Source organism: Cyprinus carpio, chromosome A3 (genome assembly GCF_018340385.1).
Source record: "Cyprinus carpio isolate SPL01 chromosome A3, ASM1834038v1, whole genome shotgun sequence".
Taxonomy (NCBI): domain Eukaryota; kingdom Metazoa; phylum Chordata; class Actinopteri; order Cypriniformes; family Cyprinidae; genus Cyprinus; species Cyprinus carpio.
In genome coordinates, this window is record NC_056574.1 from 9,338,238 (window position 1) to 9,366,087 (window position 27,850).

The 27,850-nt window shown below is 36.2% G+C and overlaps 1 protein-coding gene across 1 annotated transcript in view; it reads left to right on the top strand.

The window, feature by feature from the left end:
- Positions 1–1,594: 1,594 nt before the first annotated feature.
- Positions 1,595–27,850, top strand: part of LOC109062935 (phospholipid-transporting ATPase ABCA3-like) — a 43,559-nt gene continuing 17,303 nt past the window's right edge. The window contains exons 1-14 of the mRNA XM_042717558.1: positions 1,595–1,668; positions 10,530–10,657; positions 13,059–13,224; positions 14,940–15,199; positions 15,295–15,411; positions 16,438–16,558; positions 20,026–20,199; positions 20,282–20,463; positions 23,347–23,493; positions 24,330–24,459; positions 26,014–26,168; positions 26,900–27,055; positions 27,291–27,501; positions 27,698–27,848. Coding sequence (XP_042573492.1) covers positions 1,602–1,668; positions 10,530–10,657; positions 13,059–13,224; positions 14,940–15,199; positions 15,295–15,411; positions 16,438–16,558; positions 20,026–20,199; positions 20,282–20,463; positions 23,347–23,493; positions 24,330–24,459; positions 26,014–26,168; positions 26,900–27,055; positions 27,291–27,501; positions 27,698–27,848 — 2,165 coding nt within the window. The 5' untranslated portion in view covers positions 1,595–1,601. The remainder of the gene's footprint in view (positions 1,669–10,529; positions 10,658–13,058; positions 13,225–14,939; positions 15,200–15,294; positions 15,412–16,437; positions 16,559–20,025; positions 20,200–20,281; positions 20,464–23,346; positions 23,494–24,329; positions 24,460–26,013; positions 26,169–26,899; positions 27,056–27,290; positions 27,502–27,697; positions 27,849–27,850) is intronic.

Genomic DNA, 27,850 nt, shown 5'->3' on the forward strand with positions numbered 1-27,850 from the left:
CGGTTTTTTTTTTTAGTATAATGATAGTAAAACCATCATCAAGTTTTTTTTTTTTTCATCTTTTTAAAAATTTATCTATTTGTTAATTATATTTTACTTTGTATTTTTATTTAATTATTTTTTTATTTTGTATTTTTTTTTAATACTGCCAAAAATGTCAAAAAGAAAAATATACAGCATATCTATGCAATAAATTGGCTAACACAAAAGGAGGTATTATATATATACTTTATTGTATTTTACTTTATACACACACACACACACACACACACACACACACACACACACATATATATATATATATATATATATATACTTTATTGTATTTTACTTTATACACAAACACACACACACACATACATACATATATATATATATATATATATATATATACTTTATTGTATTTTACTTTATACACAAACACACACACACACACACACATATATATATATATATATATACTTTATTGTATTTTACTTTATACACACACACACACATATATATATATATATATATATATTATATACTTTATTGTATTTTACTTTATACACAACCACACACACACACACAAACATATATATATATATATCTATATACTATATATATATATATATATCTATATATATATATATATATATGCAATAAATTGGCTATTTTATTGTATTTTGCTTTATTTTATTTTATTTTAAATTACTTTATTTTGTTTTATTTTTAGGGCTGTCAAAATGATTAATCATGATTAATCACATCCAAAATAAAAGTTTTGTTTACATAATATATGTATGTGTACAGGGTATATTTATTATGTATATATAATACACACACATAAATTATATATTTAGAAAAATATTGACATGTAGATACATTTATATAGTTATATTCTTATATTTTATATTATATATAAATATATTTAATATATAAATCATAACATAGTCTTCTTAAATATATACATGCATGTGTGTGTAATTATATATACATAATAAATATACACAGTATACACACATATATTATGTAAACAAAACTTTTATTTTGGATGTGATTAATCGTGATTAATCATTTGACAGCCCTATTTATTTTACTTTATAAGTATAGAATTGTATTCATAAAAATTCAGCTAACCTAGTATCATGACTGTAAAAATCATCAGTTCCACCACGAATAATTAGTTCTAATGTAAATGAAATGTTACTTCATTTCATTTTATTTGGCAGACACTTTTATCCAAAGCGGGTTACGTTACATTCAAGGTATTTTTCAAGGTTTTGTTACTTTAAATAACCATTTACCCATCCATTCCCCCTAAAGTAAGTAACCATTATCCCATTCTTCCATCTTCCACACGTGCGTATATAGCTCTCAGTCCACTCCTCTTCTGTTCTACTCGCTGACGTCTTCTTTCTCTCGTCCTGCAGAAGCGTCAGATCCTGGTCACGCTGGTGGAGATCGCTCTGCCGCTGCTCTTCTCTGCCATCCTGATCGTCCTGCGACAGAAGGTGTCCTTCATCAACTACCCCAATGCAACGCGCTACCACAGCTTCCCTTTGAGCGACCTGCCGCCCAATCTGTGCTGTGCTTACATGAAGTTGGGCTGGGTTACTTGAATGGAAAGCGTGGTGCGGCAGATCACAGAGGACGTGCAGCAGAGCCTGCACGGCTGCGTCAGAACCGGTGAGAGCTTCAGCTCTTGTGCTCTAAAGTATAGGAGTGTGTTCATGAATACAGCAGCTAGTGCATCTGGTTTGGCTTGAAGCGTTGGCTGATGTTGTTACCACCTCTCTCCATATGGCCAATCAAATGATAAAAAAAAAGAATATAATAAGAATAAGAATATATATAAATTGCACTTCATGAGTGCAATAACTCTTTTTTTTATTGATATTGCATGTCTATCCGGAAATCATGCATGCCTAGATAAGACATTAAAGTTCATTGGTTCAATAGTGTGTGAGCCTGGCGTTAGTATAACTGCTCTGCTCTACAATATGTGTGAGTCTGCAGTTGAAATGGAAGTATATATTGAGGTTTTGTGAATAAATAGCGTCGCGACCCCACCAAAAACCTCATAGTCTCTCTTCTTCACAGAGATAGCCTCTGCCTGACCCTTGAATTGTCCTGGTGCTTGTGTTTATGAGTTTTCATGAAGGCCTGCAGGGAAATATGCAGGTGGTGAGTCACGTAATAAACGATTCTCTGGGCTGTGTCCTGATCATCTGACTCACGCCGGACCCTTTTTGCTTCCTCTTGTCGCTCTGAGCGAAGAGATCCATAATCTGGTGCCTCAGCTTTGACTGTAAAATGAACAGCTTGATGGTGTTAAAGTGCTGTGTGATATTCGCAAATGACCAACATTTATCACACTGTGTGTTTGTTATTGTGTGCAAACAATCAAAAACAACACAACAGAAAGGTGTTTTATCTATTTATTGTCTTTATAATATTTTGCAGCCCAGACTGCAAACTCTTAAATAGATCAGATATTTCTAGTATTTTAACAGAACTTTCATAATCACTAACCAGTGTTATCTTAGGATTTTTGATACTATTATTGTGTTTAATAATATTTTGAGTTTACATTTTATTTGTTATATTTTCATTTTTCTTTTATATTTCAGTTTTAATTTTAATTTAAGTTTTAGTAAAGTTATGTGATTTTAAATTGGCTTTTAGTTTTATATTTACAGTTTACATTTTAATTTCAATCTATTTTGTTTAAGTGATTGTTGTCATTTTTATTAGTTCTTTCATGTTTTTTATTTAGCTTTAATTTATCTGTATTTCATTTTAAGTGATGTTATTCCTTGTTTTTCATTATTTTCATTATTAAATGTTTTTCATCTAATATTTCAATTGTGTTTTATTTTAGCATTATTATAATTAATGGAAATTATTTTAATAGTTTTAGCTTCATCTAATTATTTTAATAGTTTTAGCTTCATCTAAACACTGTCATTAACAGAACCAACTGATTTTTATTTATTTTTTTGGTAGTTTTTTGGGTGGTTACCAATAACAACACTGTCACTAACATAATCAATTTATATTTTTGGTAGTTTTTTTTTTTTTTGTAATTAATAGTAACAATATTGTCACCAACAGAACTGATTGATGTTTTTTGGTAGTTAACAATAACAATACAATCACCAAAGGAACAGATTTATATTTTTGGAATTTTTTTTATTTGTAGTGATTAAAAACTAAAATGGTTCACAACTAGAACTGGTTCCCTGTTGCAAACATAGAAACAATAATCAGTTTCAGCAGGACTTCAAAAGTGTCTTTATTGCTTATTTATAGTTATTAACTCTCACTGTTGTGTTTACATTGACACATGCAGCACAGATGCTTTCTGGTTGTGCGTTGTTTTAGAGGACACTGTATTTGCTTGTTGATCCTCCACATGCGTTGATGTCAGTTCAGGACAAGACAGACCACTGCAAACCTTACACGAGCCAGGTGTTGTTCTCTCTGAGCCAGTTTAACCGGTTTAACCGACGCCTCCTGCTTTCATAGAGAGAGGTGCTGTAACTAACAATAAAGTCACGTGAGACCAGTTACATGTTAGACGAGCATTTGACCCAGATATGAAAAGTCGCATTATTTATTCACCCTCATGTTGTGTTTTTGTGAAACAATGAAGAACAATAAAGTGACAATAAAAAGTACCATAAAAAATCCAAAGAATGAAACGCTTCTTGAAAACATCTTACTTTTTGTTACATGGAAATAAATAAGAGTGTGGGTTTATAATAACACAAGGTACGTCAATAACTGCAGACTTTATATTTTTTGGTTGAATATTTCTTTAAAGCTGCTCGCTTGTTGGGGTCAAAAGCATGCTGGTTTGTGTGTGTGTGTAATTGGATTTAGTTGGTGAATCCCAGTCGAGACCTGGCTGAATTCTTTTCTCTTGAAAAAAGCCCTACCAGTGATCATGATATCATTAATATGTTTCCAGTAGGCTGACAAATCTTAAAATCAATTATTTTAAAGGTCAAACAGTGAGCCAGTGTCCACACAGCTGCTTTAAAGGTCACGTGGTTTCGTACGATTGCTTAAATGGTTACATTATTCATCAATTTATCTATTTTTATCAGTTTAATCCTCAAACTTTCTGGATTCTGAATTGATTGCATGTAACAATATAAACAATTTGCGTTTGTTTGAGAAACACATTCTTTGCTGCCATGATGCTAATGTGTTGTGGGTGGTTGCCAGGGTGTTGCTAAGGTGATCTGGCTGGTTGCTAGGTGGAGTAATATAACATTATTATTTATTATAAATATAATAATAATGTTAAAGCGGCCCTATTATGGTATTTGTAATGTTAATAATCTGGTTTTGGGAGTCCCCAACAACCGGTTCGCATGCATGCAAGGTCAAAAAATACCTTCATTTTCTTATAATATGCATTTAAATTTACTTAATTTCTCAATGACTCAAACGATTCGTTCAAAGATTCATCTTCCCAAACCCCTCCTTTGCATGAAGCTACTCTGCTCTGATTGGTCAGATGACCCAGTCTGTTGTGCATGTTGGAAACAAATGGCCACCACCAATACTGGAATATGGCTTATCAATAATATGTGAGGAATAATTGACGATGGGCCGTTGAATTATTGGAAAAATAATGCGCACCCGAGGTGGTTGCGTCATGGCCATTACACCTCGAATGTGCATTATTTTTCTAATGATTTAACGGCCCGGAGTCCATTATTCTGCTTATACTACAGTTACCACACCTCAAGACATCGATCAGATGATATATTTAAAGGGATTCGTCCGGTTTTTGTACTTAAATCGCTATTGTGAGTAGGATTATTTCTTCCGCATCTCATCCTAAGCCTCTTTTGCTAGTTCCAAAATGTCATTTTAAAGCTGGTAATGGAGGCTTGAGCTGTTGATAGTATTTTAATGCAGTTATTGATGAAGTTAATTGAACGAGAGCGAGAGAGACAGAGACACACAGAGAAAGAGAAAGAAAGAGAGAGAGAGCTTGTGTGAATTAGGCTACCTCTGTGCGTCGCTCAACAGTGTTCTGCAGCAGCATCTTTAAACAGTGCTGTTATTACCTCGCTAGTGAGAAATGTCATGTGTATTTACTTTCGTAAAATCGTCTGTCATGTCAAGAGAGCTGCCTGAAAATAATCGCACACCTCAGAAGGTTCGTCAGCCAATCAGATTCAAGCACTCAGTGGCCCCGTAGTATAAAACACAATAATACATCCTATTGTAATAATAATAGTGCTCCACTCTGTTCTAAAAAGAAAGAATCGGACCCACAGCTTGGTAGTAAAGACCCAAACAATAATGGTAAATGCGTTAGCCGAAAACACACAAAGAGTAATGCACTGCAGTTTGTTAACCATTGATTTCTTTCCTTTATTATGAGTCCAAGTAATGTGACAGATATTCTATATTAATTGACACATTTCTAAACAATATCAGGACAACAGCTGATTAGCAGAACAGAGCAGCACTGCCTGTACTATGTACACAACACAACACAACATTTTGCAAGCTCGACAGAACATCAAAACAACAATTATTAATCATACTTACAGGCTGTGATTCGGAGGAGCAAACTGCTCCAGACAAACTGGTCACTGACTCATCTTTCAAAGACAACCGATTTGCGAATCCCGTGTTTAATTCGCGGAGATTGGAGACGCAGTCATCAGTGAAATGACGGGAACACAGCAAAAAGTTTGGGATTATACTGCTGTGGTGTCTTAGTAAAGATTCATTTTAACCACTGATTCTTCACAGCCTCATCCTTTGAAAGTGAAAATGAATTGAATTTACTTCCACAGCGCAGAGCACAAGTCAAGTCAAGTCAATTTATTTATAGAACACAACATTAACACAACCATCGTTGATCCAAAGTGCTTTACAATAAAAGGTTACCTAAAAAGCAACAGAGATCAAAAATTAAAGGGGAAAGAGATAAAATATAAAATAAAATAAAAGTATGTATATAAAAAAACACATCAAAAGTTCCGTACACAGCATCACTCAAATGCAAGGGTGTAAAAATGAGTCTTTAAGTTTGATTTAAAAACACAGAGAGATGAGCCCCTTTCACACTGCACGTCGGACCCGGCAAATTGCCGGGGTGTTGGAGGGTTGATTTCTGTGTGAAAGCAAATACGTCCCGGGATTGATTCCGGGATGTGAACCCGGGTCGGGGACCTAGTAACATTGCCGGGTTCAGTCCCGGAACGAGCGCTGTGTGAACAAAAGCCAGATCTAATGCCGTGTCGTAGTGATGACGCACGTTATCGCGCGACTCTTTTAGCGTGTTTTGAAGGCAGATCAACGTTCACGATGAAACAAATATGCGCAAAGTGTAACGAAGCAGAGATCAGTTAGTTCCTCACGTTCCGCGCTGAAGCTGAGATCGTTCACCAACTTCAGTGAAAGTTAACGTGCCTAGAGTTTTCGACTCGTACATTACACGTCACACCCTGATATCACGTGTCTTCACGGGACCTTTACGGGTTGTGTGTGAATGCACGCACATATTCCGGGTAATCACTGGCAGTGTGAAAGTGCAAAATCTAGCGACCCGGGTACAAATGCCAGGACACATTACCCGTGTATTTGCCGGAATCGCAGTGTGAAAGGGGCTATGGAAAGGCCCTGATAGTAAAGGGTAAACTGTTCCAGAGTTTAGGGGCAGCAACAGCGAAAGCTCTGTCACCTTTGGATTTACAACGAGACCGAGGGACAGATAAAAGACCTAGAGGTTATATATGGCTGGATAAGGTCACAGATATAATCCGGGGCTGACTTATGCAGTGCCTTATATACAAAAAGAAGGACCTTAAAATCAACTCTGAATTTGATAGGGAGCCAGTGCAATGAAGCAAGAACAGGAGTAATATGCTCTCTCTTTTTTTGTTCCTGTCAACAATCTGGCTGGTGCATTTTGAACCATCTGAAGCCGAGATAGAGTGCTTTGAGGAAGGCCGACATACAGAGTTACAATAGTCCAGCCTTGAAGAGATTAGTGCGTGGATGACAATTTCAAGATCTTTTCGAGAGAGAAAATGTTTTACTTTCGCAAGAAATCTGAGGTGGAAGAAGCTACTCTTTACAACCGTGTTTACATGCTTGTCAAATTGTAGTAATGGACCAAAATGGACCCTTAGATTTTTTACATGGGGTTGTAAGTTATCACTAAGGGATCCTAACCTACTTGTAAGAGTAGCATTGAGTGCAGCGGGGCCTAGCAGGAGCACCACAGGTTTGTCAGTGTTTAGTTGCAAGAAATTGTTAGCCATCCAAGTTCTCACTTCAAAACATGAGAAAAGAAGTTGTAAAGAAGAGTCATTTTCGAGTTTGATTGGAAGGTAAAGTTGTAGGTCATTGGCGTAGCAATGATAGTTAATACTATATTTCTGGAGAATGGAGCCTAGGGGAACCATGTAGAGCGAGAAACAATAAAGGGCCAAGAATAGAACCCTGAGGAACACCATAAGGAACGGGCACAGAAGGTGAGGTGAACGACCCAATATTTGCTGAAAACGTCCTACCCTTTTAATAAGAGGTGAACCACTGTAATGCCATGCCTTGAACCCCTACTGCATATTGTAGTTGATTCAAGAGGATGTCATGGTCAATAGTGTCGAAGGCTCCACTCAAGTCTAACAGTATCAGAATGGCAGAAGACCCTGAATCAATGGACAACAAAAGATCATTACTTACTTTAAGCAAGGCTGACTCTGTACTGTGAAGTGCTCTAAAACCAGATTGGAAATTATCCAGAATGTTAAAAGCATCCAGGTAAGAAGTAAACTGTGAAAGCACTGCTTTCTCTAAAACCTTAGAAATAAATAGGAGTTTAGAAATTAGTCGGTAGTTACTAAGAACAGATGGATCGAGGTGAGATCTCTCAGGGGCTGAACAGGGGCTGTACAGAAGCATGTTTAAAAGACTCTGGGAAAACCCTTCTGTACAAAGAAACCTAAAAATTCTATGCAGGTCTCGAGATTGCCAACAGGGGCTGAGCAAGTGGCTGGATTAAGAACTGAGTTTATAGTTTTGAAAAGAACTTTGCATTCATGGCAATAAAATTTGAAAAGTATTGAGATTTTGCATCACTGACAGACTTTTGATAGGTGGCTAGACAATCTTTTGAAATTTGATAAGAAACCTGAAGCCCATCCTTTTTCCACCTGCGTTCAGCCTTCCTGCACTCTTGTCTGAGCACGCGGGTAGAAGCATTTAGCCAAGGTTGAGGATTAGATCTAGCTTGCTGCTTTCTATGCTTCACAGTGTTCAATGCAGTAGAACAAGCAGAGTTAAAAAACGAGAACCAGCTGATCAGTGTTCATATCAGGTGACAAAGAGATCTCACAATTAGAAAAGATTGTAGAGTAACATTTAGAGAATTCTAGTGCAGTAGTGGCATGAAAAAAATGAGAGCTGCATACAGGCTGATAGAGGATGGGCTGTACATATGGGACTGCAGGTTCAAATAATACAGAACAGTGATCAGAAATACCAGCATCGAATACTTCACATGAGTGTATAGATAGACCGCGAGTCAAAATAAGATCTAGTGTGTAGCCTAGGTTATGAGTAGGAGAAGAGACACACTGTACGAAACTGAGCGAGTCAATGGGATTCATAAAATGTTTAACCATAGGTTTAGAGGGGCAGCAGACATGGATGTTAAAATCTCCCAGAACCGACAGTCCATCACAGCGTGACACTTGATTTGACAGGAAGTCTGAGAGCTCATGAATGAACGTTGTGCTAACTTTGGGTGGTCTGTAAATCAGGAGGCAGATTAGAGGACCATTGAGATCGATATGCAAGAGTTGTGCCTCAAAACTAGAAAAGGCATCTACAGACAGTAGTCGACATTTTAGTGACTTGAAAATTGGCCTGGGAGAGCTGTAAAAAGAACAGTCAGAAGGAGATAGTTCACCCAGAGATGAAAGGTCATCAGGTTTCAGTCACAAACAGAAAATCCAAGGCGTGAGATGAGAAATATTGTTCATAATGAGTGTTTTATTTGACAATGACGTAGCGTTTACTAGGGCCATTTTCACTGAAGGCTGAACTGTTGCAGAGGAAGTTGTAACTGGCGGTAGAGCCCTGAGTGGGACATATTCCAGAGAACGGTGATTTACATAGTTAATATTTCCACCCTCTCTGCGTGTTTTTGCATACAGTCGACGAGAAGAGGACGAGACAGCGGGGATAGTACATCCATCAACTGAGGGAACTGAAGTAGTGAGCCCAGTGCAGTGTTTGTGAGAACCCCGATGTATGTAACGAGGCCGGCGAGCGATACCAAGAGCAACGCAGTGATTATATAAGCTGATGGGCAGCGGCGGCCAAACTTTAGGGTTCAGGTGATGCAGATCCAATGACAAATAAAAGGTCATGTCATAAATACCCCACCAGCCAATAGGCAGCAAAGATTCTTGAGACAGCGCGCAAAAATAAAAAGAGGAGGATCGTCCTAGAGTCGCGCATACTCAGTCAGATTTAAAACCACGTTAGCCAGCACACCGAGCAAGTAAGCCACAACGCAGTGCAAATACATGGAAGATACAGCCCTTTCTAAGACCTTCTCAACCAGACCAGCATCTGGCAACCAATAATCCGAGAGGAAGTGGGTACTTACTCACGGAAGACAGATGAAGCAGCCTGTTGCTTCGGTGGCGAAAGCTCGAGTTTGGCTGCGCCGTATTTAATCAAATCAAAGTAAAAAATTCTGCAGGATGAGTTCAAGGGAGTTAGAGTCCAAAAATTAAAACTGCATGCTTGAAAAGTCCAAAATTAGTCACGAAAACAGAAGGACAGCGGGAAAGCAGCGGCAGTCAAAACACGCCAGCATTCGCTGAACCGGAAACAGCAACAGCACAGCGTTTTCTTGACGTTATGTTATCCACACGAGCTACAATGACGGGGGTTAAAGTTTTGGCGGGATTTCCACACAGAACGCATGCAGGCATTATGCAAATGTGTTCACTTGTGACCTGGGTAGTGGGATTCGAATGACTTGTTTAAGCCATTCAGTCGACTCTTTCTTTTGAGAGACAATAACTTTATTTATGATGCACTTTCTGCTTATTACTTTGCAGACATTTTGCATTCACATACAAATGCATAATACACTGCATGAAAGGTAGTTTTGAAAAATCCATAAAGGGGCACTTTAATAATAATAATTATTCAATTATTAATTATTATTATTATATTTTGTTGTTGTTGTTAAAACGCAATTATTATAATTATTAATTAACTAATAAAATTATGATTTTAACATTTAAAAATAAATGTTTTTTATTATTATTATTAGTTATTTATTTATTATTATTATTATTATTATTTATTAATTCAGTTATTAGAATTATTAATTAATTTTTCTATTAATATTTAAATTACATTTTGCATAAAGGAAATGAAAGCATTGCTTAATGCACATGTTTTTGTTATTGTAAATGAAAGCAATAATAACAGTAATGGAGACGTCTGTGGCACTAATGCTGTGTCTTGATCTTGTTTTCCAGTGCGTGGCTTTGAAACAGAGGAGCAGCTTGAGGAGTTTGTGAAAACTGACCCCAAGTCAGGCAAGATCTTGGCAGCCATTGTGTTTGAGCACCAATTCACACACGATGACGAGCCGCTTCCTCTGCAGGTGAGATGACACGAACTTAACGAATTAGCATTCCATATCACCCTCTACCTGTTCGCCTATTCCTGTTAGCCAAGATCAACCTGATCCACTGCATACTGAACAGTTTGAAGCGTTATGCAGATGAGTTTTGTGAAGTAATGTATTTCACTCCAGCATCACCTGAAAATTAATATAAATTAATTATAGTTAAATATATATAGTAATTATCATTATTTTTATTAAGTTAAATTATTTTTCATAAAGAAAATGAAGCTAATTATTTACATATTAACACATTGTCCCCTCGAATTTTCATAACTGCAATAAATCCCATACTTTTTACTAATATTTTATAGTGAAACATAATAGAAATATTTCTTATTTCTAACATTTTTATTTAGTAATAATAGTAATAGTAATAATAATTGTTATTATTAAATACTTGGATTTCTTTATTTTACTGGAAATGTATTTTTATTTAGTAATAGTACTATTACTACACTAATAATAATAATAATAATAATAATAATAATAATTGTATTTTATCCTGTAAAACTGCATGCTAAACAGTTTAAACCATTATGTGGAGGAGTCTCATGACAAAATGTTCACTCTGGCATCAAATATTTTTTAAATTAAATAATATAAAATTATTATTATTATTAAAATTAAATAATTAATTGCATTTAATTTATAATATTTAATAAATGAAATATAGGAAATTCTTATTATTATATTAAAATTTTATTTTGGAAAAAATAAGCTATTTTTGCATTGTAATGATACAAATATTTGCTTGATATTAAACCCATTTTCCTCTCAAATTCTCTTTAATGGAATAAATTCCATGCTATTTACTAATAGTAATATAGATACAGTAATGAAATGGAGCAGTTGTGGCCTAATGTTAGAGAGTCGGACTTGCAACCCACTGGTCATGGGTTGAGTCTCAGTACTGGCAGGGGTTTTAGGGATTTTTATTTCTGTACAGCACTCTCTTCCACCAAACCCCCAACTGCTCCCCTGCTTTATTTCTGTTTTAAAATGATTAAAAGACAAATTATATTTGATTTGCATCAGTATTTTTTACATTCTCTCTCTCTCTCTCTCTCTCTCTCTCTCTCTCTTTTTATTACAGTAATGAGAATTGGTGGAAAATAACTGCCAAAAACTCTAACCATCCTAAAAATGGGATTAGATTTTCTTATGCAAAATCATTTTCTCCATTTTGTGTAGACTTTGTGTGAAATAAAGCGCAGTCTTGTCAGTTTTAGTGAGACTCACCTATTTACTTGTCTTTCATGATGATAACCGTTACTTAAAGCGAGTGTTTTCCTGAAGGAAATGTTCTTTTCTGAACATTTGAGGACAAAACAACCTGTTTTCCACAGAAGTCAAGAGTGCAGTCGAATCTAGCAGGAGGAATCAGGCCATTAGTGCACTAGCAACAAATACCCTCAAAGCATATTGGTTTCATGTCTCCAGCGCCTGCTCGTGTGTTTATGAAGTGGTTTCAGCTGTTTTGAGATGCGCTTGCTGAGGTTTCTCCATGTGTCTAGTGGAGAGATGAGGTCTGGTCTGCTCTCTTCTCATCTCTCATCTCTCATGATGAAAGCTGTCGGTCCTCGGTCACAGACAGCAAGTCCTTCGCTGAGGATTTAATGAGTTTACTGCAGCTCCAGTACAGCTCCTGGAGCAGCATCAAGGAAGAGAGCACATTTTTATGTAAAATGTGTGTTTTATTTGTTTATTTTTTAAACGAGTAACTTAAGAATGATTTTCTGAATGATTTATACAGAAATGTGTTTTCCCCGCGTCACAATTGAGGCACAAAACGAAACTTTTGTCAGATTAAAATTTCACAGAACAAGGCTATTATTATTATTAAATACTCAATTTCTTTATTTTGCAGTGAAAAATTACAAAATAAATATTTTTTTTTTATGTTATTGTAAAACACTTTATTTTACAGTGAAATTTGTTTAATATTTTAATTATAATTGTTATATTTAATGATGATTATTAAAATTCTATTTTATTATTATATAGTTCTATCGATATATAACCACAATTTTGGACCAAATTATGCAGCCCTACAAACAAGCACAACAAACCTGTGGCTTTAAAAAAAAAAAGAATAATAATATTTAAATTTTTTAAAATCTCAAGTTATTCTCAAAATTAGATATATTAATTAAATATCACGTGTGCTTTGAGGTATATATATTGAACAATATTCTTTATCATCTGGTGTGGTGATCGTAAAGTTGTAGGTTCCAACCCCACAAGAGTTGTTCAATGTTTATTGTGCCATTAATCAAGACACATGTTACTTTGGGGTTTGATCCTGTAATACATAAAATGTTAAGTCACATTAAACAAAGATCATTTGCTGAACAACCTCTGATGTCATGTGTGGCAGGTCAGCTATCACCTGCGCTTCACGTACAGCCCCAGAAATGCCCCGCTGCGCGAGAAGTCTGAGCTCAACCCCAACAGTGATCTGGACTGGCACACGCTCAGTCTGTTCCCGCTGTTCCAGCTGCCCGGGCCCAGAGAACAACACGAGCCAGACGGGGGCACGCCAGGTCAGTCCGCACTGATGCACTGTGGGAAATGAACCCAGCAGAAGCGACCTACAAGCCATGAATTTCATGTTAAAGGAGAAGTTCAAACAAAAATGAAAATTTGCTGAGAATTTAATCGTCCTCAGGCCATCCAAGATGTAGATGAGTTTGTTTCTTCATCAGATTTGGAAAAATGTAGCATCACATCACTTGCTCCCCAAATGGATGCTCTATAGTGAATGGGTGCCGTCAGAATGAGAGTCCAAACAGCTGATAAAAACATCACAATAATACACAAGCAGTTCACACCAGTCCATCAGTTAATGGCTTGTGACGTTTAACTTTAAACCATCACTTATCACCAAAATATGAGTCAATAATCCATATTAATGCTTCCTCCAGTGGAAAAGTCCATCTCCTGTCGTCCTCTCACATCAAAATCCACCCACATATTTGTTTAGTACTGTTTTGGACTGTTTGTAAGTGGTGCTTGATCTGTGCATACTTCTCTCCTGATTCGGACCAGACCATTTTTTTTTCACTGGAGGAAGCAATATTATGGATAGAGACTCGTGTTTTGTTTTTGAAATAAATTGAAGTTTGAAGTTGTCTCAATGGATTTGATGGATACAAACACACAGCTTTTCACTTCACAAGACATTAACTGATGGACTGGAGTGGGGAGGATTACGTCATGTTTTTATCAGCTGTTTGGACTCTCATTCTGACGGCACCCATTCACTGCAGAGGATCCACTGGTGAGCAAGTGATGCAATGCTACTTTCTGCAAGACTAACTCTGCTAATTCATATGTGCTTAATGTTTAATTTTATGCATTCGAATATAGATGATGTTAAAGCTAATAGCCACACAACTACAATTTTAAGTGCTAGTATCAGTTCATTAAAAAGCTCTTTAATCAAAAACCGTCCATCAACATGCAAATTAGTGGTTGATTTCTTCCTTGATGACCTCTTGCTGTCAGTTACCATCAGCAGATGAGATAAACCTTAATGATCTTATGAGGTTTCCCGTGACGGCGCTAGCTGTTGATTAGGAAGTGATTTGGATTAGTTAGCGTTCCCTTCGCCTGATGGCCTCCAGTGCTGCCAGCAGCTTCAAAACACCTGCAGAGTGTCTGTTATTAATCACGAGCGCTGCGTAAGCATCAGATGAACTTTGAGGACAGTTATCCTCTATTTTTGTCACAGTGCTACAAATTACATCTTGATCTTCACTTGCACGACTCTTTGTGCTTCGGCGTCCTTTCATCTGCATTTAATTGCATAGAGTTGCTTTATGCTGCAAGTGTGAAGACTGCACAGCGAGTGTTTTGATCTTCAAGGGTCATTATGATTTGAAAAGCCATGAGAAGCTGCGAGGCAGACACACAAAAGAGTTATAATTTTTTCACATTAAAATCATGTTATACCACACATTATATTAGCTTTACTATAGAAACAGTGAGATCTTAATAGTTACAAATGGCCTCATTCATTTGCATTGCATTTACTGTAAGACAGACTTTTGTTTTTCTTTAAAGAAAAAGCAGGGTAAGTGGAAATTAATATTTACAGTATCCAAAATTAAACCACAAATGCTGTCAGTTCATCTTGTATTTGTACAGAACCCAGAATATTTTTTTCAGTAGAACTCTCCTCAGTTCATTCGATTCATTTAAACCCTCGTGAGTTTGATTGAGTGGAATCTAATGAGTACTGTGTGGGTCTGGACAGGATATTACCGCGAGGGCTTCCTGCAGGTGCAGCACGCGGTGGACCGGGCCATCATGAAGGCCTACAACAGCACGGCGGCGGCGGCCCTCCTCAAGAGAGCCCAAGTGCTGCTGGCTCGTTTCCCTTACCCTGCATTCATCTACGACGTCTTCATCCTGGCCATCCAGAACCAGCTGCCGCTGCTGCTCGTGCTCAGCTTCACCTACACGTCTCTGAACATCGTCCGTGCTGTAGTGCAGGAGAAGGAGAGGAAACTGAAGGTGCAGAAAGTGGGAATGAACATGGATTCTGTTGCTCTTGATGTAAGAAAGCTTCACTGCAGCCGTGTGTGTGTGTGTGTGTGTGTGTGTTGCAGGAATACATGCGCATGATGGGTCTCAGCAACTGGTTGCACTGGAGCGCCTGGTTCCTCATGTTTTTCCTCTTCCTCTCCATCTCCATCTTCTTCGTCACCGTGCTTATCTGCGTCAAGGTAAACACATGTAATCTCTTCTTTGTAAGAATCTTGTTCAACTAGAAATACCACTATACTGTTTGCATGTCTGTGCAAGGTTTTTTTTTAGCTTACTTGAGAACTGGGAACCAGTTTTTATTCAGAACAAGTTCCACTTGTTGCACACATGCACTGGAACAGATTGTTTTTTACATGACGTTTAGTTCATTTACATTTTTTCACAGATACAGATGGTGTAGTGCATATATTTGTTTGTATGATAACTTTTACCTAAAGGTACAGTATGCATTTAGAGTATTGCTTTATTAAAAATGAGTATAATATAAAACTGTACAAATCTAAGTATGCACATTTCAAATAAATACTATTAATAATAAAAAATAAATAATACTCACTACTATAAATTAATTAGTAATTTGCATGTTAAAATTAAATTAGTAATTTGCATGTATTATTATGCAGTTTGTTCATAATACAATTTTTATAAGCCCCCCCAAAAAAACATAGCAAAAAAGGTATTTAAGATATTATGTTTTTAAATATTTATCAATTTTTGTTCTCTAACACTTACACTAATTAAAATCTTTTTACAGTTAACATTAACATATACAATTTCTGCAATTATAATTTTTAAATGCCATACATTATGTATGATATATGTATATGTGTGTATATAATTAATAAAATTCATTGTTCAGATTGACATTTTTAATAAAATAATTTCATAAATGTTAAATACCACAAATTATCGTGTGTATAAAACTTCTTTTATATATATATATATATATATATATATATAGAAAATATATATATATATATAGAAAATATAGAAAATATAATATTAAATTATTTAAATATTTAATTTATTTATTAGATAATAATAATAATAATAATAATAATAGTAATAATGATACAATTCTCTGAAGCCAAAAAAGTATTTTTAGTATTTTTATACAATGAGAATCCGAAACATAATTTTTAATTTTTTTAAGATTCCTATTCTGAGATAGTCCACACTGTTTGCTATGTGTTGTTTCCTGTTAGGTGAGTCCTAACGGAGCGGTGTTGACCTACAGTGACCCCACGCTGGTGTTTTTCTTCCTGCTGGTGTTTGCCGTGTCCACCATTAACTTCAGCTTCATGATCAGCACCTTCTTCTCCAGAGGTGACTTCTCCATCTCTGCTCTGTGAAAGTGTGATTTCTCTTTTCATCACATTGCATCTTCTCTGTAGGACCCTGACAGTGTGCATTTACAGCACGTGTACTGTATATACAGCACTTTAATCATACGGCGAGGAACACAGCCTCGTGATCAACAATACAGAGAAAGCTGATGGTGACCAAAGAAAAGAACAGGGCATATTTGCAGTATTTTTGGCTCTGTGCACAAACAAAATGAGCTGCGTTTAAACTCAACTCTCACAAAGCTTTCAAAAATCAGCTCTCCTTTGTCCATAACCTGCGCTACCTTTTCTTTTCTCTGCCAAGCAGAAACCACAGATTACTACAAACGGTGTGTAAAAGCAGGTAACCAGCTGAGTGCAAGTGTTCAGGTTGCAGTTATTGACCTTTTCTGATGCTAGAAATGCTTTTAGTGGGTGAAAGCAGGAGTCGTGGCTGGACTGTATTGAGTTTGATTGGCCCTCAGTCGAGCTAATAATAATATGTGTAGATGTACAAATCTGCTTTAAGAGCGGATTCGTCACGCCCTAACTCTTCATCTTGATGGGAAGAAAGAATGGGAAATCAGACATGCATTGTTGTACCTTCTGTTTCATTTCATTATTGTGTTCGCAACAGACTCATTATGGAAACTACACAAATTTACTTGAGAAGCAAAATGACTTGATATGATATGAATGCTTGTTTTAAAAAAAAAAAAAAATAATAATTTTTTCCTTTTTTTAAGTATAAACTCACTTAATTTTCAATACTTTTTTTTTTTTTTCCAGAATGAGACTTTGTATCTTTTGCACCTCAAGTAAATGAATCTTGATTTAAGAATGTGCAGATATTTGTACTGGAAAACAAGACAAAAAATAAGAAAGAAAGTAAATTTTTTTGCCATGCATATCTCCAAAAAGACAATTTTTTTTTTTTTTTTTTTTTTTGTGTGTGTGTGTGTGTGTGTGTGTGTGTGTGTGTGTGTGAAGAACCAGACAAAACTTTAGCTTGTGTTCACTAAGATAGCATGCCTTCTGCTCTTACTCTGCAATTTTGTTCACATTTCTGCATTTTAAAACTTGGCACGACACGTTTAATGTTTTCTTTTTGCGTGAACGGGTTTGTTCAGTAAATTGCATTGAAAAACAATTGAAAAAAAAAAAAAAAAAAACATTTTCAGGCTCTCTGGCATTCAATTCTGACACATAGCATTATGTGTAGGAGGAAAATGAGGCAGTGCATGTCTGTATTGCTGAAAAACGCAGCCTTAGGCAGGAAATATAATATCATATGTTGTCCTGTGTAAAAAAATCAGCTGACACTCTGTGCTTTTAAGAGAAAAGTTTGCTTGTTTGGACTCAAGGCGTGTTAGATATGGTAGATTTACCTATTCGTATGGTTCATGCTTCATTTGCCTAATGCAACTTTAGTTAGCTTTCCATGTCAAAGATTCAGTCCAACCATTTCTGAAAATGTGTTTGTATACTTTAATTCATTTAATCAAAAATATGAAAAACAAAAAACGTACTTAAAGCTAATTTAGGGCCGTTAAGGGTTTTTTTTTTTTTTTATTACTGCAGTGTAAATACATTTATTTTTTAATTTTTTAAAAATTTTATTTATTTATTTATTGAATGAATTTTTTTCTTTTTTTCATTTTATTCATTTATGTTTTCTTTCTTTTTTTATTTCTTTTATTTTAAACTAAAACCAGTACAACAATATAAAAATTCAGTTAAGTTAATTACAATTTCATCTCTGTTTTGCATTAAAGATGCAATAATAATCCTCTTAATAATTTCCTTAAGCTATATAGAATGTCTTGTTTTATGACCTGTGCATTTACTTGGCGGGATCTTGTTTAATTAAAATAACATTTATTATTTATTGTTGTGGTTTTATACAACTGATATATGTGATGCAGAACAGGGTTGGCTGTTTTTTCTTACAGCACAGAGAGGCCACGTGTCTGAAAGCCTCTTTTATTCAAAAGCCCATAGAGAAGGGCTGAAAATGGATCTTAATCAGCATGTCCTGTTCTGCCGGTCCGGCCCATTCAAAGCCCAAATGACATATTGTTGAGTGTGAAGAGGTTCTCCGCATCTCTGCATCCCTCTGAGATGTGAATGTAAAAATAGCCCAGTGTGTCATTTTCTTCCATTTGATGAACAGTGGTGCCACTCTTTTCACTGCTCTTTTCTCTCATCACCTCTCTCTCATTCGCTCTTTTGTGGCTGTTTGAGGTTCGCGGGGAATGTAGCTCAAGGCTGTGTGTGTGTGTGTGTGTGTGTGTGAGTGTGAATGAGTGCAGGGTTTGATTCTGGAGACTCACTCACTCGTTCACATCACACATCCGTCATTAAATCTCACACACTGAACCTCATGCTGGGGAGAGTGAACGGCACAAAAATGGTCAGGTCACATTTGCCCAAAAATTCTTTCTTTTCTAACAGGCTTCCAGAGAAAAGTCCTTAAAATAATGCCACAGTGTATTTATAAATAATATATTTATGTTTAAATAATAATATAATTTTACCTTTTTGTTTGCTTGTTTCTTTCTCTTACAATTGCGTCTTTTTTTTTCTCCCTGTGTCAGAATCAGACTTTAATACATTTCTTCCCAAATCTCATTGATATAATGTGGGGAAAATAATGAAATGTTATTTGAATTGTACACAAAAATAAGTATTATTTAAATATTAATTTATTCATAAATAATGGTAGTATTTGTTGCCTCTCTTTCCTGTGGCAAAATCAGACATCCATACTCTCCAAATTCTCATTAATAATGAAACACTGTACAAAAAAATAAAAAAAATAAATGAAAAATAATAATAATAAAATAAAAAATATATTATTTTAATATTATGTATTTATAAATGATGCAAGTATTTGCTGTTGCCTTAGATTTTTTATTTTTTATTTAAATCATCATGAATTATTGTATTACACTAAGTTTGTTTAGAGATTCACCATTGTGAATAATGAGAAATACAAATACACAAACACACATACTTTTAATTTTTTTTTTTTTTTTTTTGAGGCAGAATCATACATTTCTCTCTAAATTCCCATGAATATATTATTAAAAATAATGGAAATGAAATGAAAGCATGACAATAAATATTATATTTATAAAGTAAAAGTATTTTTTTAAATAAAAGTAAGTATCATTTGTTTTGTTGCTTTTATTTAAATCAGCATGAATTTTTAAATTATAGTTCTTTTATATAGCGAATCACTATCATGAATAATTGGAAAAATGAAAACACAAATGTCCATGCACTTTTGGTATGATAGTAAAACCAATGACACAATGTAAAACATCTTAAAGCTCTTAAAACGGCATTTTAAAGTAAAATATAATTTCTTTCTTTATATTTTGCAGTGCAGATGACTTGTTCTTGTGATGTTTTCCTAGATTTCTAAGCAAATCAGTTTCAATTCAGTTTCCTTCTCTCCTGTAGCGAATGTGGCCGCAGCAGCCGGCGGCTTCATCTACTTCCTGAGCTACCTGCCGTACGTCTTCCTGTGGCCTCGCTATGACCTGCTGTCACACGCCCAGAAAGTCTCCGCCTGCCTCATCTCCAATGTGGCTATGGCCATGGGAGCCCAGCTGATCGGCATGTTTGAGGGCAAAGGTCAGGGGTCCGACTGAACCCAACACTGCTGTTTCTCTATTCACGAGTCTTAAGCTGACGTTCGTGTCCTGTGTCTCCTCAGGGACGGGCATCCAGTGGCATAACCTGTTTGAGCCGGTGACGGTGGACGATGACTTCTCTCTGGCTCAAGTGCTGGGACTGCTGCTGCTGGACTCTGTGCTGTACGCTCTGGTTGCCTGGTACCTGGAAGCCGTGTTTCCGGGAGAATATGGAGTCCCTCGTCCCTGGTACTTCTTCATCCTGGTACGTATTGTCTACATGCACATCAACTGTAGGTGTATTTTTGGTCAAATTAAGCTGCACTGAAGACCAGGGGTCGAATTGACAAAGAAGTTAAAATATTCTTAACTTTATTAAAATAAGAAGATAATAGCAGAATGTTTAGTGAATCCGGCCTTTAAAAATTTAACTATGCTCAATGTTTTTGACCATTACAGTGTTTATTTTGTGTGATTATTTTCTCAATCCTCAAGCTTCCTCGTGCACATCAAATGGTTTAGTGTTTTTGTGAAACTATGGTCAAAATAGCTTTATTTTGGCCTCATGAACTTGTCGCATAGATCAACGGCTCACCCATGGGAGCTTTTTAAAGTGCAAGAGAGTGTGATCCAGCACGATTGCAACTTGAGTGTCTTTCCTGACCGACAGGCTCCTGAAAGACAGGAAGCATTTGGTCTCGACAGGAAAACCGTGCTTATGTCATCAAGATGGCTAGGAAGTGCATGCGCAGCCTTATCTCCTGACGTACAGGATTTACTGTAGGGGCGTGAAGAGGGAGGTGATGAAGAACAGTAGTGTGATTTGCGCAGAGCTATTGTATATGTAGGACACCCGCTGCGTCAGTGCTTGTGTTTGCAGACAGGCTTATCTACTGGGCGGCAATAAAGACCCCATCAGAGTGAAAGTGATGTGAAACAATGGGTCACGCCTTTGACTCTGTGGATGTCTAACATGTTAATACACAAATGCCTTCACAAACAGACGTAATGAATGACCTGGTTTTTGACCTTACTTGTAAATGTTTTCACAGATTTATGGGTTTACAGGATTTTTTTTTAAACGTAATTAGTTACTTAGTTTGTTTTAGTTTATTTTCTAAGGCAAGCATCACTGTTACTGACTGTTGTTCACGATTAAGGATTTGACCTTTGGCTGTAACTCTGACAGTTTTTTTTTTTTTTTCTGTGGACATGATAAATCTTGCATTAAATGTTGCCTGAGCATCCTGAAATGAACATCTTAAACCAGCCTAAGCTGGCTTTCTGGTCTGTATCAACCTGCGGACATCAGCAAACTTCCAAGGAGGCTTCGAGATGACTTAAAATTATTTAAAATAATCAAAACAAGCATTAAAATAAAATAAAACTTTGAAAATTTGTTATTTCTTATATTAATATTTTAATTTTATTATTTCTCATACCAGGGTTCAAACTGTCCAGAAAAACCTGGGTATATGAGGAAGCCTAATTTTAAAAGTTATTTCTAGACCTTGAAAAGTCGTAGGCATTTTTGTAAATCAGAATCAGAATCAGAAAGAGCTTTATTGCCAAGTATGCTTACGCATACAAGGAATTTGTTTTAGTGACATAAGCTTCCAGTACACAGAGACAACAACACCACACAGGAAAAAAACAAAACAAAAAACAAATTGCAAATAAATAAATTGTATGAACAGTTGTGCTATAGATGATAATGGAATATAATAGAGTAAGATGCAGAGATGTACTTGGATGGAGGGGTAACAAATAAATATAAGGATATTGCACATTTTTAGTAATGTTGCAGCATTTCATCAGATATAAATTGTGAGTAAAAAATATTTGTAAAAATTCTTCTCCTGTAAATCACAAACAACTGGAAAAGTTGAACTTTATGGAGAATGAGGGGCCTTTGAGTCTAAAAAGGTTGAAAACCACTGGTTTAGAGAAGTTTTAGGCACTTTCAAATCAGCTGAAGACTAGCTTGGCTAGTCTTAAACCAATTAAGACCTGCAAACCAGCTTAGGCTGGTTTAAGCATGTTTTTTCAGCAATGCCGATTTGCTATTTTTAATAAAACTGGTGAAAAAATTCCTTTAAGTCCCATTCACACCAAACACGATAACTATAAAGATAGCGATAAAGATATAGTTCTAAAAATCGTTCTTAATATTAAAGAATAGCAGAGTTCACACCACAGCTATAACGATAAAGGCACAGAGAAACAATATAGTTGGAATCACTTTCAGAACATTTTTTTTCCAGCTGATGAACGTGAAAAACACTGACAGCCAATCAGAATCAGTCCTGCTGTGATGAGCTCGAGAATTTAAAGCGGCAGACACACTTGTGCTTAGAATAAACAGACGATATCGTTCGCTGGAGTGGATGCTTATATCGTTATCTTTATAGTTATTGTTCTTGGAGTGAATGGGCCTTTAGACTCATATTTTACGTGACACAGCTCAAAAGTTTACGGTGCAGTCACAGTTTACCGTTTTTCAACAAATTTCCATGAAATCCAGTTATTTCAATGTGAGTCTGCACAGTGTTGCTCAAGTTGGTTTTGCAGCCAGTTCAGGTTGGTCAATCTAATTCACAGCAGAAAGGGCTTCGTTTTTTCAAAAGTTTAATGGTTTGCATTGCAGGATTAAACTTAATTTAAACTCTACATATAAACTAAGTCTTTACAGAAACCGCCGAATTACACCAGAAAACTCATGTGTAAACTTTAGTGGGAATCCACATGATCCGGAATTTCAGGACAATATTAACTATAAAGATAAAGTTTAAAAAATCGTTCTAAATTTAAGCGAATACCGGAATCCGCACCACAGCTATAATGATAGTGATACAGAGGAATGATATGATTGGAATCACTTACAGAATAATTTTTTCCAGCTGATGAATGATAAAAACATTGACTGCCAACCAGAATCCATCTTTGGTGTGAACACTAATATAGTTGTCATTATCTTATAATTATCGTTCTTAGCATGAATGGGCCACTCATTTACATTTTATGAAAGAGAACATTATATGAATATTTAGCAGTTCTTCATCATGAAACCAGTGGGGAGCATTTAGCCGTTATGGTGTGATGTCTTGAATGCGTTTATCACATATTTCTCCTCCTCATCTGCTCTCAGCCCTCATACTGGTGCAGCAGCCCTCGTGTGACCCTGCTGAAGGAGAAGGAGGAAGAGGAGGAGGCCGAGAAGGTGTCGAAGGGTGAATTCTTTGAAGAGGAACCAGCTGGACTGGTCTCGGGGGTCAAGATCAAACATTTGGCAAAGGTATCATCAGACGCACTGTGTTTTTAGGCCATTGGCCAATGAAGTTTGAGCACCTATTAGACAAGGTTAATGGAGGTTGATCGGAGCAAAACTTAAAAGAAATCGGCCACTGGTGGGCGATATCGCAGTTTTCAAGGGTGTAAACCATTGTATATTGCGCGCTTCTTCACATCGTAGGATAGGCCTCCTCATCCTGAACAACTTTGCCTCTAGGACCACTGCTGTCAATTACATTGTTTGTTAAAAAATGGAGAGTATGTAAAAAAAAAAAAGAAAAAAAAAAAAAAACTACTTTTGTGAACTAGTCCTAGGTTTTTCGCTCAATCTCGAAAAGAAAAAAGAAAAAACACTGCAGGAACAATTCTCTGGACTCTCTAGGTCAATAATTGTCCAAAAAAATGTTGAACTTTACCCTTTGGGTAGCTATAACTGGGTCATTTTGAAAAGGGGCCTGTCCAAATATACCCAAAAGCCTAAACGAAAACCCCAAAACTTGGTGACAGTTTTATGGAGATCGGACCACAGCTGGCGCTACAACAGTCATAAGCGTTAAAAATCATCATATTTCTATGGCAAATTACCTGGGTTCTCCAAAAATGCTTTTTTAAACCATTGATCTAGGTGGTTACAGGCTGTATTGTCTTTTTTCATATGTGCTTAAATGCCTTAAAGTGCTTAAATCCCGATAATCGCTGCTTGCAGCTATATTGCTTTAATAGTATGAGATTCAGAGGGGACAAATGGTAGACTCTGTGTGTGTGTGTGTGTAAGGGCAGTGTGATGGAGACATGTAGAAGCTGTTGGAGAATGTGAACATGTGGATTGTTCTGTCGCAGGTGTTCAAAGTGGGCAATAAGACCAAGGATGCGGTGAGGGATTTAACTCTCAACATGTTTGAAGGCCAGATCACTGTCCTGCTAGGCCACAACGGAGCGGGCAAGACCACCACACTGTCAATGCTGACCGGTAATGAACACACCAATGTAGTTTGATGTATGAAACCGTGTGGCTGTTCCTCTCAAATTGCTTTAGGATATGTGATTCGTTTTACTGAGTTCATTTTAATAAATGATTTACTTGATTTATTTGAATCATATCCATGTTGTGTTCTTGGAACGTGCGGGGAGACATAGTTTATCATCTGTTTTATAGTTCAATAAAGATTAAATACTGCTTTTACCGCTTTGTTTATGATTCAATGAATTCATGAATTAGCTGTTGTACACTTATAAGTGTGAATGTTGTGCCAGATAAACATAACTCTTTTTACTGAATCATGTAATCTGAAAACTTGAATATCTTCAGTGTAGTTATAGCCACTTTATGTTAGTAGCTAATTTAATGTACCATGTACTTTTTTAAAAATATCAGCTTGTCTAACTATATTAAATTATCAGTAGCTCCTAGCCATTTTGAAAATAATTTCACAACACTAAAAACACAGTTTAGCTATTCTTTGTTAGCAGCTTTGGCATATGGCTACAAGACTGTGTAGTTTTAATTTACCCTGAACTTACGATTAGCTTGTAGCAAGATTGAAAGCAAGTTAGCTTCACAACACTATATATAAACTGATCATAAATTATATTTTAAACTGATTATAAGTTTTATAGGAATATTTTTAAAATTAAATTGACCCCTTAAATACCTTCACAGTTTAGCTATTTTTTGTTAGCAGCTTGTATAGCTACAAGCTAGTCTGGCTTTTAATTTATGATCATCTTGTAGCTAGTTTGAAAGTAGCTTCACAACAGTGCATACTGTATAAACTTATTATAAGCTGTATTTTTAAAAAGATATTGTCTTCTTAAATACCTTCGCAGTTTGGCTAATTTTTGTTAGCAGCTTGTATAGCTTGTAGCTAGTTTGACAGTAGCCTCACAACTCTATATGTAAACTGAACATAGTTATACAGTATTTTTTAAAAGAAATTGCCCTTAAAAAGCTCAGTTTAGCTAATTTTATCAACTTTTATAGTTAGTATAGCTTTTAATTTATCTTGAAAGTATGATTAGCTTGTAGCTAGTTTAAAAAATAGCTTAACAACACTATATATAAACTGATTATAAGTTATACAAGTTAGATGCTAACTGCATTCGTTGCCTTGTACCTTACATGTGCAATGGCAATAAAGTTGAATCTAATCTAATCTAATATTTTTAAAAAGATATCGTCTCCTTAAATACCTTCACAGTTTAGCTACTCTTTGTTAGCAGCTTGTAGTATGGCTACAAGCAAGTGTAGCTTTCATTTAGCTTAGCCTGACAGTCTCATTCATATTTAAGTCAGTTAGCAAATGTTCTTATCCAGAACGACTTAAGGAAGTCTTTAGATCTGCATATTCAGCTAAATACAACCCTCTGGTCGCACACAGTCTTTCTTGCGAAGTCAAGCTAAATGTTATCTCATCGCTAGCAGCTACACCATTGATTCAGCTGTAACTGTAAACAGTGCTAACGGAGGTCTGGAGTTGATTGTTTCTTTCCAAAATTCAAACTCTCTTTGTCTCTTCATTCTCAGGCCTTTTCCCGCCCAGCAGTGGTCGTGCGTACATTAATGGTTATGACATATGTCAGGATATGGCTCTGATCCGCCGCAGCTTGGGTCTGTGTCCGCAGCATGACGTGCTCTTCGACAACCTCACCGTCCGAGAGCACCTGCTCTTCTACACACAGGTAGATGCAGATCGAGGACGTCTATAAAATACCCAACTCTGTGATTATATGTTTTTTTTTTATATAGGCATATTTTAGTTTATTTCAGTAAAAGTTTATTGTATTTAAAATAACAAAAGTTTTTTATGGTGTTACTTTTAGTTTTAGTTAACTATGGGCTACAAGCTATGAGGTTAAAGCAAAATGTTACCAACTTTGATTTGAAGCAAAAAGCTTTTTGAAAATTAGGCAAAAAGGACAAAGAAGTACTTATCGGCTTTAATGAGGGAAACAACTACAATCCCATGAAGCACTGCAATTTACATAATCTGATCTAATATATATATTTATATATACATTTGCGTATTGGATCATTGGACTGAAAACATTCCCAGAGTTTAGCGTCTTGAAATTATATGATAATTTTATATATATATTTGGTGTGATTTGCTTGTCGGATTCTCTAATTGTTGGCGATTTCTCCGCAGAATCATGGGTAATGTCGTTTATCACCAGGTATTTCACTGTTAAACACAGTTTGAAAAAAGTTGAAATGTGGCCCAATGGCTTCAACAGCAGCATACACCATCAGCCTCGTAGCTCACAGAATGCCTGTCTTTAAAGGTTTACAAGTTATCATTAGAAATGTTGCCCTATGGAGAAAATTAATGGCATTTTTGCTTATGAACCCAACTGTTGCACTCTATTCAGCTTTGGGATGGATCTTTACATATCTTGTTTCTTCTCTTCAGCTGAAGGGTTATCCTCGCGAAAAGATCCCTGATGAGGTGGACCGTACCCTTCGGATCCTGAATTTGGAGGATAAGCGTCATGCACGCTCCAAAACCCTCTCTGGTGGGATGAAGAGGAAGCTTTCCATCGGCATTGCTTTAATTGGAGACTCAAAGGTCATGCAACACTTTTTATTTCACGGTACATTTTATGTTTAGCAGATGTTTTTATGTTGCATTCTATTTCCATGTTGGTCCAGGTTAGTTTGTGCTAGTTAGCATGGCTATACCGGTTGTATCAGTGAAATGAAGTATTGTAAACTGGTTTTCCATCAGTACATAAAGGTTTACCATTAGCGTCAGCCACTCTAATGCTAACACAGCCCATGTGCTTTTGTTTATTTCCCTGTAGGTGGTGATGTTGGACGAGCCCACCTCAGGAATGGACCCCTCGGCCCGCCGGGCCATCTGGGATCTGCTGCAGGGCGAGAAGCACGGCCGCACCATCCTGCTGACCACGCACTTCATGGACGAGGCCGACCTGCTGGGAGATCGGATCGCCATCATGGCTAGCGGAGAGCTACAATGCTGCGGCTCGCCGCTCTTCCTCAAGAACAAATACGGTGAGGGCGCCTCAAGATCATGAGAGGAGCAGAAAGATTACATTTTAAAGTGAATGATGTGGATGTATTTTTAGTTATTTATTTTTTTAAATCAATTGAAAAAGTATTAAAGACTGCTAAAAGTAGTGTTTGGCTCTAGTAAGGACATATCTCACTAAAAAAAATATTTATCTACTTTAATGTTGTATATCTACAGGTGCTGGTTACCACATGGTTATAGTAAAAGACGCGTTTTGTAATGTGTCAGAGATCACCCGTCTAGTGCACATGTATGTTCCCGATGCCACTCTAGAGAGCAGTGCAGGCGCTGAACTCTCGTACATACTGCCTAAAGAGAGCACCAGCCGGT